Consider the following 13,764-nt stretch of genomic DNA (forward strand, 5'->3'; position numbering starts at 1 on the left):
GTACTTATACATAGAGGTGCACATGTACATACATATACATCCACACAAGTAAAAAGTTAAAAATATTTTTTGGAATTGTACTAGTCTGGGTTTTACTATAATTTGCAAAGTGGATTTTGACTTTAGGATTTTTCATATTCAATCATTTTCTTAGCAAGTATGAGTATTGGCTGAATCCAGGGCTTCCTGTACACATGTGCTGCTCTGAGTAACAGTTACTGGTATCAAAGACATGTTAGTAAAGCACTCCCTTTAGTGTGTGTGTGCGTGCGTGCGCGTGTGCGTGCGTGCCAGCACGTGAGCCAGAAGAGTATATGAGACATGAGGGGACAGCTTGTAGGATTTAGTGTTCTCCTTCCACCAGGTGTGTTCCACGGCTCAGATTTACCTGGGCCGTCTTGTCAGGATTCTGCTGCCATCCCCCATGGGAAAGCTGTGTCTTAGAGCTTGAGATGGGTATGAAAGCAGTTTTAGTTCATGTCTTCCTAGTAATGATCATTCTGCCAGCCAAAGTTGTTTTGTTTTTTGAAGAGTTTTTCATTCATAGATGGTTTCTTCTAAGTTTGTAGAAAACTAATGGTATAGGAGCCTTTTCTAAAAGATGATGTCTGAGAATCCCCGCATGCCTCATTTGAGATAGCCAAGGTTATTTTTTAGCTACTTAATTTTGTATGTGTGGATTATTTTAAGACTTAAGCCATTGTATAAAATGTAATTTCTCAGTAAACTGTGGCTTAAATTTGAGAAATTCATTTATCTGTCTTATCTTTTTTTTTTTTTAAGGTGTTTTTTCACTGTGTAGCCCTGACTGGCCTACAGCTCACTAAATAGACCAAGCTGGATTTGTGCTCACAGAGATCCACCTGCCTCTGCTTCCTGAGTGCTCTGATTGAGGGTGTACCCCAATATACCCAGCTGGTCCACACCTGTAATCTAGTACTGGGGCTCACTGACCAGTCAGCCAGACAGGACAGGCCTAGTTGATAAGCCCCAGGTTCCATGAGAGGTTCTGTTGGAATAACACTTGACGTTTACCTCTGGTAAATTGTGTACACACAGTGACCCACACATACAGATAATTAATGCCCTAGATTTTATGGAATTGAAATTTAATTTTTGAAACTGAGATAGGTCTTACATGAGCAGAAACAGCACTAGAAAGATCTCAGGAGGGGCAGTTTTCGAGCTATTGCCTCGCTCATTACTCCTTGCAGTGTAGTCAATAAAGTATTTCTTTGAAAAAAGAGAAAAATTTCAGGAAAACTAAGATCAAAGCAGTGTTTCTTTTTTGACTTTTTGGAGTCAGGATTTCTCTGTAGCTTTGGAGCCTGTCTTGCGACTTCCCCCTGTAGATCAGGTTGGCCTCCAACTCAGATTCGCCTGTCTTCCTCCAAAGTGCTGGGATTAAAGGCATGCACCTCCACTGCCCAGCTTAAAGCATTGCTTCTTTATTTTCATTATAAAATAAATTTGGGAAAATAGATTGAATGAAAATGTTCTAGAGCTATACTTAGTTCTAAGTATAGTTCTAGAATACACCTACAGTCTGAGAATTTGGAAGGTAGAGAGTTGATCAGGAACTTGTGGCTTGTCTGGACTACATAAGACCCTGACTCATTCATAATAATTTTAGACTCATTTGCCTTAACCTCCCAACTGTTAGGATTACAGGCCTGTGTCACCAAACCTTGCTTAGACTAGTTCTTTTGGTTCTAAGTAGGCACATTAATTTTTCTTTTATTTATGTATTCCTTATATTGGTATGGGTAATAATAATTGTGAAAATTCAACAACCTGAAGCAACAGTCTGCATTGTTTAGTGGTTTGTTTGCTACTTAATAGCATGCTTGCTACCAAATTGTTTCCAAGCCACATTTTTAATTTCTATTAATTTTAATCTGGTCTGCTTTTGATTTATTATCAAATTATATTATCAAAATGTTCTCCCAAGGCTATTTTGCTTCGTGTTTTTTTGAGACAGGGTTTCTCTAACATCCCTGGCTGTCCTAGAGACCAGGCTGGTCTCCAACTCACAGAAATCCACTTAACCTCTGCCTCCTGAGTGCTGAGATTAATGGCATGTGCCACCACACCTGGCTTAAATTGGTTTATTTTTAAGTATCTTTTGGCACCAAGATACTTGGTGCAGAATGTTTGGAGGCTCAAGGTCTTGCGTAACAGTAAGAGCTTATCTCAACAGTAGAAAATATATGTCTTTTGAAGTGGGTCTGATTGCCACTTTTTCTTTTGATCAGTTGGAATTTTAAAAGATTGTTTATTCATATTTACATTTTGTGGTGGGTGTTGGGGGGTGCACGTGCTGTTGCACATTTACAGTCAGTGGACAACTGACCTCACTCTTCTCTCCACCCTGGGAATCACCCAGGTTTCCAGGCTTGCCTGGCAAGTACCTGTTCTTGAGAAATCATATTGCCAACCTATTAGAAGATTTAACAGATTGTAGAATAGGATGTGCAGATGGTATGTGTGAAAGTTAGAGGGCACTGTATAGCTTATGTTCTTTATCCTTTTAAAAATACTTAAATTTGTTTATTGAGGTATGTGTGTATGTATATGTCTGGACATGTGCCACAGACGGAAGAACCTGTAGGGGCTGATTCTCACCTTCCCCCATGTGGTCCTGAGAATTGAACATAGGTGTCAGGCTTGCTGCAAGTGCCACACCATCTGGGTAGCCAACTCATTTGGGAGAAAAACTTGACCTGAATTTGTGCTGACTTGAAGCAATTTTTATTGTTTATTTAGTGTTAATGTTTGTGAATTTTACTGTAGAAATACAGAGAGTTGCTCTCTTGTAAGCTGATACATAATATCTAACATGTACTACATGACTGCTGAAATTTGACAAGTTAATAAGTTCGGAAAGACATTGTTTCAAGGGTTTCACTAGAATAACAAATATAGTACCTCTCAGAAGTACAGTATCTTTGTGTATGATAATTTGTGTCACTGAACACTGGGATCCTGGGATGAATCTTCTGGGGAGCCACAAAATATCAGGAAACTATTGGGAGAACTTAAAACACTGGTTTCCTGGAAATACTTCATAACATTGCTAAATATGTGACTGTAAGAAATGTATCTGAGCTGTCTCCATTGGGATCTTTTGTGCAGGTATTATAGACGCCATGATTGGGCATCAGGATGGGTTTTCTCTTCTCCCTGACCTTTTGTGTGTTTGGGGTGTGTGTGTTTGGGAGGGAGGGGTGTACCGCTATTATACCCAAGGCTTGCCTGGAAATTACTGACTCCTTCTTCAAACTCCTAAGTATTGGAATTATAGGCTTATATCATCATACCTGGCTTTATGATAAGTTTTTGAGTCAGCCATTAATTTTAAGCTAGTTTATTTCATTAAGTATATGAAAACTAGATATTCTCACACAGTACGTCAGTCTCCCTAGCCCGCAGCCCCCCAAAAGGCTGATTTTTGAACTTCAGATTATAGCCTAAGTGCTGGAATGACAGGCATGTACCTCATAATCTATCAGACTCCTTTCAGGGGGTTGAGCGGTTCTCAGAGGAGGATAGTTGGGATGGAGGAATTAATGATGACTACCAGTGCTTCACCATACTTTTTACTGAGCTGATCTTGTTTTTGGGTTTTGGGGTTTTCTCCTGATTACCTCCACCAAAAATTTTTTTGAGCGATTAATCAATGATTAAAAATTATAAAAAAAAAGACATTATGTTCGAAGAAAGATTTGAAAATGTTTGAAAAGCTTTGAAAATGTAAAGGCTAGGTAAATTGGCTGTTTTGAGATGACCATTTTCCAGTTAACCTTATAGGAATAATATTTCAGGGTCATCGATGCTAATGTTTGCAGTTTGTTAGCATGCTAATTGAAGCAGGGTTTTTTTGTCTTGTTTTTGAGAGTTTCTATATGTAATCCTGACTAGCCTGGAACTTGCTATATAGACCAAACTGGCCCCAAACTCTCAGAGATCCACCTGTAGGCATGTGCCACCAAATAGAGCCAGAAGCAGAATTTTGGCTTTTTCTCTGATAATAAATACTGTTACTTTATGGCAGGAGTAGTCTTACGTGTCTTTTGAGGACATGCTGTGGAATGGTATTACTTTTTAGTTTTTGGAACACTCTGTATTGCCTGCTGTTCTAGAACTCCAGGATAATTACTATGAATGGAGCACCATTAATAGACTTAACCGACTGCTAACTGATGTGATTATCACACTCAGACTCAATGCAGCTATGGATACTCCCTCAGGTTTTTCTGTCTTGTAAGGGTGTGAGGTTGTATATTCTTGTATATTCTAGTTGGGTTTTTTAGTTAAACATTGTTAAGATGCGGTATCGTATGACTATGGTCATGTAGACTGAAACTAGTATTGACTGTATGTTGTAAATTAAATTTTTAGTTCTTGCTGAGCAAGATGTAATGATTATTGCAGAGATCTCACTCAGTTTGTAAAGAATTATAAGGGGGGCTGGAGAGGTGGCTCAGTGGTTAAGAGCATTGCCTGCTCTTCCAAAGGTCCTGAGTTCAATTCCTGGCAACCACACGGTGGCTCACCATTTGTAATGAGATCTGGTGCCCTCTTCTGATCTGCAGGCAGAATAGTGCATACTAAATAAATAAATAAATAAATAAAATAAACAAATAAATAAATAAATAAATGTGTTATAATAAGTATTTGACAAGGGTCATTGCCACTGAGAAGCAAAGCAAGCCTGGTAGTGTGAGTTCAATCCCTGGAAGCTATATAAGGTGGAGGAAACAAACTGGCTCTCCAGCGTCCATGGTGGCATGTGCACACTCAATGATGAGTAGAATTAAAATGGGTGTTTTCCTTTTTTGCTTTTTGTTTGTTTGCCGTTTTGAGACGTCTCTGTATGTAACGTGGATGTCCTGTGTAGATAAGCTGGCCTCAAACTCTCAGAGATCCACCTGCTTCTGCCTCCTGGTACTGGATTAAAGTTGTGTGCCACTATGTCTGGCTCTCTGTATTTTCTTAGCTTGTAGTCTAGTGCAGCATAATTAACATGTTAAATTTGGTGTGAAAAAAAGTAGGTTGCTATTTTTTGCTATGTTGGACATGAACGCCATAATAGTCCTGAGATAGTCTTCTGAATGAACAGTTTTGTCCAAATAACTCCTAAAGAGCTCTGAGTTGGACATACCCCTTATGTATATGTTAGTACATAGTGGGAAAATAAGTAAAAGATTTAAACTACTTGCCACTCAAAATCTTAATAGTTGTAGTTATGTGCCCCTAGACTAATGAACGTCTTGTCTAGTTTACCACACTCAGGATAGTGTCACTTGTACCATACTATAAAGTAGCATACATTTAAGCAGCAATTCTACATGTATAAGTATAACATGACTCTAAAATTCTATTATTTTATCATTAAGGTATTTTCTTATTTGAAGCTTGGGAGATGGCTCAGCAGTTTAGAGCTTTTGCAGAGAACCCAGTTTCGGTTTCCAGAAAGCACCTGTGACTGGTAGTTCACAACCACCTGTAACTCCAGCTCCGGGGCATTCCAGTTCTCTCTAGCCTTCCTAGATACCATTGTTCATATGCACAGACACATATATACATAGCTTAAAATAGATCCAAAAAACGGGGGACGAGGGCAACTGGAGGTATTGCTTCGTGGTTACAGCACTTAGTGCTGTTTTCAGGGAATGTGAATTAGATTCCAGCAACTGTGTGAGATAGCTTTTATATCAGTGTGTGTCTCCAGCTCCAGGGTCCAATGGTTTTCATAGGCATATGCTCATGTGTGCATACAAATACAAACATGGACACGCAGTTTTAAAAAAAGATGAAGACCAGATTGACCTTGAAGAGATCCTGCCTTCCCCTGTCCTCCAAGTATTGAGATCAAGGTGTTCACTGCCAGTCCTGGCAAAATAAAATTTTTTAAAAAGATTTTTTAATGTTTATTGTGAGTTATAGAGTTTGAAGTAAGTTGGTCTCATTTCCTTAGTCCTTTCTTCCCTCATATCTCCTGCTCTTTCTTGTTCTCTTTTAATATAACTCTTTGTGGAAATGTTTTCTGTCTAGGCATAGTGAATTGCTTCATCCCTGGAAAATTGTTTTTATTGTCATTATTAGCTTTCCAGTTACTGTTTGTTGAGGGCAAACCCTGTTCTGGATCTCATGAGTACCCCATGCAGGTTGTTTTTGGTCTGTCAATCACAAAAGTACTGTGAACTTTTATCTCCCACGGGAGCTTCTTGGCTACCTTCTTTAGTATGTAGCTTCCTGGTGCTTTTTCTCCTCCTGAAGGTTATAGTGCCAGGCATCCTGTAGAGGCCTCTCCTAGTAGTTTTTAGACAGGTTTCTTCCAAAGTTACCTTGTGTGGTAAGTAACATGCTCTGTTGCAGGTGGAATGGCAGGGAGGGGCTTAGACACCCTTGGTATTTTTAAAGTTGAGCCATCTAGTGCTTACTTGAAGAAAAATAGAAATGGCTGCAGTTAGGCACTGTACAGCAACTGTAGCAGTTTACATTTCAGAGACATTGTTTCCATTTGAGTGAGTAAAGGTCCTGCTGAGAAGTGGTTGGCCTTTAGTAAGGTCAAGCTTCCTGATTAGATGTCTGCAAAGCAATACTCTCAACCTTTCAGCTCTCCCTGTTCTACTTCCAGGGAGGTCTTCACTTCAGAAACCCAAGACTCATATTCATCCAGCCTGGTGTCAAGTGGGCTGTTGCTGCCAGAATTATCTTGTGATTATATGAAAGATGTATCAGTTTCTTCTGAAGTGCAATCAACCATAGAAGCCTTTGTAGCAGGTGTGTAACACGGCAAGTGCCCAGCTGCCACAACCTTCACTTTTGAAAGTGAGCATGAGGACTCGGTCACCTCATATCGGACTCCAGGGAGCAGTGTGGTTCTCAGAGCCATTGTTTCTTTTGGCAGCTTCTTCGTGGAAAGTGTATTCTCAAAACACCAACACACAGGTGGAAATAAGACATATTACATAGTTTTTTATTTTCAGAAGTGAGTCCAAAGGAAATTATTTACAAAAGTAGTACTGTGATTTCAGCAACACTAAATGAGCTTTTATTCAATCAGACTTTAATAAAGGTTTTAGTTGCTAGATAGCTTTCAGCGTGGTAGTGACTAGAGGATGTTTCCTAGTAACTGCTCTGGGCTTCTGGGTCCTGTTGTATGTGCCCTCTGCTCACTCAGTTTAACCTTCCTGTCTCAGACCAGCACACCAGCAAGTTTATTCTTGTGAAAAGAATGGGAAGGTTTGGAAAACAGCTTTTTGGGGAGGATTAACTTGTACTTTCCGACCCTTGGTATGAACTATTCCCACTTCCCATCACCACATGAACATTTATTTTCTTTCTTTTTTTTTTTGTTTTTTTTTTGTTTTGTTTTGTTTTGCTTGTTTTTTGTCTTTGGTTTTCTAGACTTTTAGTTTCTACTTGCCTCAGGCTGGCCTTGAATTTACAGATCTGCCTGCCTCTGCTGAGTGCTGGGATTAAAGGTGTGGTCTATCATACCTGACTTTAACATTGTTAATGCCTCTTAAAAACAAAAACACTTTAAAAAATTTGTTTTTTATGAGAGTAGAGTTTGAAAGTATTTCTACTAAAATAAAGAAAATTGCTTAGCAACTGAAGTTGCTTGCTGCAGTCAAGCCTCAGCCTGAATTCATTTCCCAGAATTCATGTAGTGGAGAGAGAACTGACTCCTCGAGTTGTCCTGGGACCTCCACATGGGCTTAGGTTTGCATGCTTGCAGGTGTTTTTTAAAATTCAAAACTGAAAAGCATTCCTGGAGTCTCTATACTGCTTTTTAGGGCTCCAGTGAAATAGGAATAGGAGAGACAAGATGAGGGTATCAAGACTCTCTTTAGTCCCTTTTTAACTGCCCAGGCTGTTGTCCAACTTCACTATGTAGCCAGCAATGATCTCAGACTCCAGCCTTGCCTCTCCTCAGTACTAGATTGTGGATGTGTGCTGCCATGCCCTGTTTGTGCCGGGCCAGGGATTGTCCAGCCTCAGACATGCTAGAAGCCCTCTATTTTGGTCCCACACATACCCCACCCCCACTCTCTAGTTCAAGGACTTTTTTGTGCTTGTTGACTTCAGAGTATCTTAAAAAGTCGGTCTCCTGAGGTATTTATGTATAGCATATTCTTTCCGTTTTTCTGGACATAACATGTAACTTAACAGTAATTGATAGCTGAGTTTGTCAGTTACCTACTTGTGCGATAAGGTCTTCTAATAGTTTTAAGATTGGAGAAGATAGATTTGCTTTGTTAATATTTTTGTTGTGACTGGTTTCATGTAGCCAAGTCTGGTCTTAAACTCATGTAACTGAGGAAAATCTTAAGCTTCTGGTCCTCCTGCCTTGGCCCCACTACTGCTAAGCCTATAGGTGCTTCATCAGCACACCCAGTTTGTTTTGTGCTGGGAAATTAAACCAAGGCCTGGGACTTCCTCAGCTGAGCTACATTGCAAACTCCTGGGAGAAGGACTTGATAATTAGACAAGGAATTTGTTGAATTACCGTCTCTTAAGCTTAAGACCTTCCAGTGTGGCTAGGGATGTGCAAGGCGCCGAGTTTAATCCCAGGCTGCAAAAACAAAAATCAGAACCTTTATTTATTAATTAGTATCTTTTTTGTTTTGAGGCAAGGTTTCTCTGGAGCCCTGGCTGTCCTAGAACTTGCTCTTCAGAGCAGACTGGTTTTGAACCCAGAGATCTCCCTGCCTCTGCCTCCCAAGTAACATGATTAAAGGCATACACCATCACTCCCTAGCTAGAACTATGTCCCTGAGACTCTGGTCTGGGCTCGTAATTTGTGGGAATCTCAAAAATGAAGATAAAGCTTTTTTATAGTATTGATTTTATTGTGATTCCAGCGTAAGGAAATCAAATTACATTAGTGCCACATTTATTTTACACTTGTTTTTATGGTTTTGGGTGTATGGTAATCAGAATTTTTTTTTAACTTTATTGAGACAAGATTTCCCTGAGTAATTGGGCTGTCCTTGAACTCATAAGATCCGGTTGCCTCTGCCTCCTGAGTGTCAGGATTAAGGGGGTGTCAGCACGCCTTCTTTCTAGCAGTTTTAGACAGCCTATGCCCAAGATGTGTGTGTGTGAGAGAGGCTAGTATATGAAGCTGGCTGTTTGACAGCCAAGTAATATAAACTTCATTGGAAGTTCCTTACCTTACTCTTTCTAATATTTACCTTGGCACTCAGCTTTTTCATTGCTTTTGATGTCTGGTTGGTGATATCCCTAAAATTGATCTTCTAGCTGGAGTTACGCTGTTTAAAACAGAGTCTGTGCTTAGCCTAAATATCTAGTCTCAATGAACAGATTTATTCCAGTCCTAGTATAACATCCTTTAGAGGATGTCTAGGCTGTGGTCTCTCTCTACTGTGAAATATGCATCTTCTTATACAGATAAATTCTGTCGTAGCACAGGAGGAGGTTTGTTTATTGAACAGAGTGTTGTTGTCTTGAAAAGGAATGTTATAGTGCCTTCCAACTTTGAATTGAGTGTTAATTGTGTCATGAAATTTCACTAATAGTACAGCTTATTAATGTAAGTAGTTGATTTTATTGTTAAAAAAGCTGATACTGCTTAGGAGCTATTGAATGAACTGTGTTCAGGTTAATGAGCAAGGTGGTCTCTAAAATGGGGCGCTGGGGTGGGGGTGGAGGAGTAGCAGAAGGAACCAAGTACCCGAGAAAGGCTGTCCAAGTCTGTCTTGTTTTGTCTCAGGTTGTTTTTCTTTTTTTTCCCCTTCTCGAAACAGGATTTCTCTGTAGCTTTGGAGCCTGTCCTAGAACTAACTCTTGTAGACCAGGCTGGCCTCAAACTCAGAGATCCTCCTGCCTCTGTCTCCCGAGAGCTGGGATTAAAGGCATACACTGCTACCACCCAGCTTTTTTTTTAATTAACTTTTTATTTTTATTTTATTTTATATGAATTGGTGTGAAGGTGTCAGATCTCCTGGAGCTGGAGTTACAGACACTTGTGAGTGGGAATGTGGGCCTCTGGAAGAGCAGATTCTTTTGTTTTTTGTTTTTCGGGGGTTTTTTGTTGTTTTTGTTTGTTCTTTGTTTTTCGAGACAGGGTTTCTCTTGTGTGTAGCCCTGGCTGTCCTGGAACTTGCTCTGTAGACCAGGCTGGCCTCAAACTCACATAGAGTTTTGTCTCCCAAGTGCTGGGGTTAAAGGCGCACGCCGCCACCTAACTGAATCCTCCATATTCTTGATGCTAAATTAAACTTAAACACTGTCATTAGTAATTGTAATTAGTGATCCCTTGGACTTTGGTCTTTGTGCTGTTTCTCTGTTGAATTCTTAAATAGTTACCATTTTCAGTGCCAGCAGAAAGCAGGTCATCACCCTTAAATCAACAAAGGTGTCCAGGTATTCTACCTAAGATTGATTCCTTCTCAGTAGAAAGGGCCTGTGTGTATGGAGGTGCATCTGTAGAAGGTAGGCAGGGGGGACAAGAGCAGGTAGAGGCAGCTCAGTGTCCATAATTAGTGTGCCATGTTGGTGCTGTCATTTCCTGTGGTAACCTAAGGACACAAGTCCCAGCTCTTGTCAGGGTATGCAGCCCCGGAGAATTGTTTTCCTGAACCCAGAAAAAAGAGTAAAGGTTTATTTTTGTTTGAGTCAGAAGAGGATTTATCCTGAAAACCCTTTTTAAAATTGAGGCTAACCTAGGCTATATAATATGGCAAGGTTCATATACAGTACCTGACTTATACCAACTATGGCTGTTTTATGAAAATAAAAAGCAGCATCTAATGTATCTCTGCTAGCTACTGTGTACTCCTTCCTGGCTTCAGACTAGCAGGTTCTCAAGAGCTGAGAATATAGGTGGGTGCCGCCTAACAGCTATGACCTAGAGTTAGTTTTTGCATTTTGGACAGTTCAGTTTTAGAGAGCAATTGTACATGCACACACAAGCACACACATATGTTGTGTGTTTTATTATTTAGACAAAGGTTTCTTAGGCTGGCTTCACTTGTGGTTGAGGAAGAACTTTAGGATCCTGCTACTGTTAACTCTCAAATGCGGGGGCTTGTCACAACTACTGTTTGAGAAGTTACTAAATGACATCACTCAAAACCAGGGGGTTTGGTGCCTGTTAAATAATTTCACCAAGTCACATGCACTTATAAGTGACCTACATAGCCGTAAGAGTACCATTTAACTTGAAGATGCAACTTAATAGCTTCAGGGTGTCCCTTACCTGTAATTGTTCCTTTTGCCTATGTGTGCAAGTTTTTGTGAAAGTGTCTCATTGTTTGTACAGTCTAGGCTAGCCTGAAACTCATGGTAATCATTCTTACCTTCGCCTTCCAAGTGCCCAAGTGCTGGAATTACTAACATGAGCTCCCAAGCCCAAGTGTCTAGAATTTTATTAGAATACAAGCATCTGTACTTTGTTTGAGACAGGGTCTCTACATAGCTTTGACTGTACTGGAACTCATGGTGGCTACAAGTATCCACACTTACTTTACAGTGTTAGGTCATATAACATGTTATGGGACTGCCTTTTGAGTAAGTTGTATTGAACTTACTTTAAATGTTTTATCTGCATTTTTGTGGTAATGGGAGATAAGAATTTAAGTAGCCAACGTTGCTCTTGAACTCTTGATCTTTACTGTCTCCTCCTCACAGTGCTGGGTTTATATGCCTGTATATCTGGCCTTTTTGTGTGTGTAGACATTGTGGTTTGTGTGGATCAGATATCAACACTGGGTATCTTACTCAGTCATTACCCGTTTTTGTCTTTGAGATAAACTCTATTTCTAAACGCAGAGCTTACCCCTTAATAGATTGACTGCTGCCCCAGCTTTAGGATTGCTTGCATCTGTTATTGCAGTGGGCGTTGCAATGGGTGTTGGAGATGAAGCTTCAGGCTCTGATGCTTACCCAGCAGGCACTATACTTCGTTTAATTTACTTTTAAAATAGTATTAAAGGTCCAGTGGGCCACAGACTCCTCACAAAATTAAACCCTTGGCAGTTTTAGTGACTCACTCTTAATACACCACGTCTTAATTATGGAAGTAATGTGGAATTTGATCTAACTTCTATTTTGACAGTTTGTTGCATATTCTAAGGACCCGACATAGGCTTCGTGGCCAGTCTCTTGTTTTTCCTGGTTTATGACTTTCGGCTTTGTGGAATACGGCTGAGATGAAAGGATTTATTGACGATGCAAACTACTCCGTTGGCCTGTTGGATGAAGGAACAAACCTTGGAGATGTTATTGATAACTATGTTTATGAACATACCCTGGTAAGTGTGCGATCATGTTTCCAAACTTGAAAACAGATTATTGATTGTGTTTCTCAGACATTGGTCTAATAAAATGACTTGGTCCAGTTAATTTTTGCAGCTTTATTTTTATACGTTTTTGCCTGCATATGTTGATAGAATTTGATCACTTACTGTGGTTTATGATCTACTATCTCAGCACACTGCGACAAACCCTCTTTATTAACACATGAAGTTGTTTGTTTTCATTTGATTGTTTCCATTTATTTATGTGAATAGTGTGGCAAAGTTTTGTTACCTTTGTTTGTTTGTTTGTTTTGGTTTTTCAAGACAGGTTTCTCTGTGGGACAGTCCTGGCTGTCCTGGAACTCACCTGCTCCTTCCTGAGGGCTGGGATTAAAGGCATGTGCCATTGCTACCCAGCAGGATTTTGTTCCTTTGTGAAAGATAGATTTCAGCAAACTTGGAGAACACAGAGTTTTAAAGTTGCTCTAGTTTTCAGTAAAAGTACCAGCCAGGCGATGGTGGCACGTGCCTGTAATCTCAGCACTTCTCTGAGCTCAAGGCTAGCCTGGTCTATGGAGTGAGTTCCAGGACAGCCAGGACTGTTAACACAGAGAAACCCTGTCTTGAAAAACAAATATATATATACATATATGTATATCTCAGAGAGAGGGAGGGAGGAGAGGAGAGGGAGAGAGAACCTTCACAAATATGACCAAGACTCCTAGCAAAATTCACTTATTTGTCTTTGTCATGGGGTGCTTGAGGGGAAGTGGTACTTGATGATGCTAGGAACTCCTGAAAACAAAGGCCATTCATTCTCACCCTATTGTTAGGGACTCTTAATCAAATCTGATGACATTAGTTACTTGCTTTTCTCAGGTCAGGTAGAAAGAAACACCACTTCCATTCTGTTTGACATTTAATGTCATGGAGTAGTTAATGAAGTACCCTTAGCTACTTAATTAAATACAGTGGATATCTTTTCAGTGTTTTTTTTTTTAACCTTTTCTCTTTATCCTTAACAGACAGGAAAAAATGCTTTTTTTGTGGGGGATCTTGGGAAGATCGTGAAGAAGCACAGTCAGTGGCAGAATGTGGTGGCTCAGATAAAGCCATTTTACACAGTGAAGTGCAACTCCGCTCCAGCTGTACTTGAGATCTTGGCAGCTCTTGGAACTGGATTTGCTTGTTCCAGCAAAGTAAGTGTTTCTCCTTTCCACCAATAGCATCATTTTAAAATTGCAAACTACTAGCTACATTCACCAGTAGATCAAATGTAAGAAGTTTGATGTTGGGTTTTTAAACAACTATTTAAAGGGTTTCTGTTGAAGTGAAGAGACACCATGATTAGGAGAGCTATTTCTTTTCTTTTTTTTTTTTTTAAGCTTCTACAGTGAATTTATTTATTTATTAAGGATTTCTGCCTCCTCCCCGCCACCGCCTCCCATTTCCCTCCCCCTCCCCCGATCAAGTCCCTCTCCCTCATCAG

The 13,764-nt window shown here is 40.0% G+C and overlaps 1 protein-coding gene across 2 annotated transcripts in view; it reads left to right on the forward strand.

Moving 5' to 3' along the window:
• Nucleotides 1-13,764, forward strand: part of Azin1 (antizyme inhibitor 1) — a 32,397-nt gene that overhangs the window by 5,245 nt on the left and 13,388 nt on the right. Inside the window, exons 3-5 of one of the 2 annotated variants that reach the window (NM_001301793.1) lie at nt 6,644-6,789; nt 12,095-12,290; nt 13,301-13,474. In NM_001301793.1, coding sequence (NP_001288722.1) covers nt 12,189-12,290; nt 13,301-13,474 — 276 coding nt within the window. In that variant the 5' untranslated portion in view covers nt 6,644-6,789; nt 12,095-12,188. The remainder of the gene's footprint in view (nt 1-6,643; nt 6,790-12,094; nt 12,291-13,300; nt 13,475-13,764) is intronic. The other variant, NM_001291634.1, reaches the window with a different exon arrangement.

Source organism: Microtus ochrogaster, unplaced genomic scaffold, assembly GCF_000317375.1.
Source record: "Microtus ochrogaster isolate Prairie Vole_2 unplaced genomic scaffold, MicOch1.0 UNK29, whole genome shotgun sequence".
In the NCBI taxonomy this organism is placed as follows: domain Eukaryota; kingdom Metazoa; phylum Chordata; class Mammalia; order Rodentia; family Cricetidae; genus Microtus; species Microtus ochrogaster.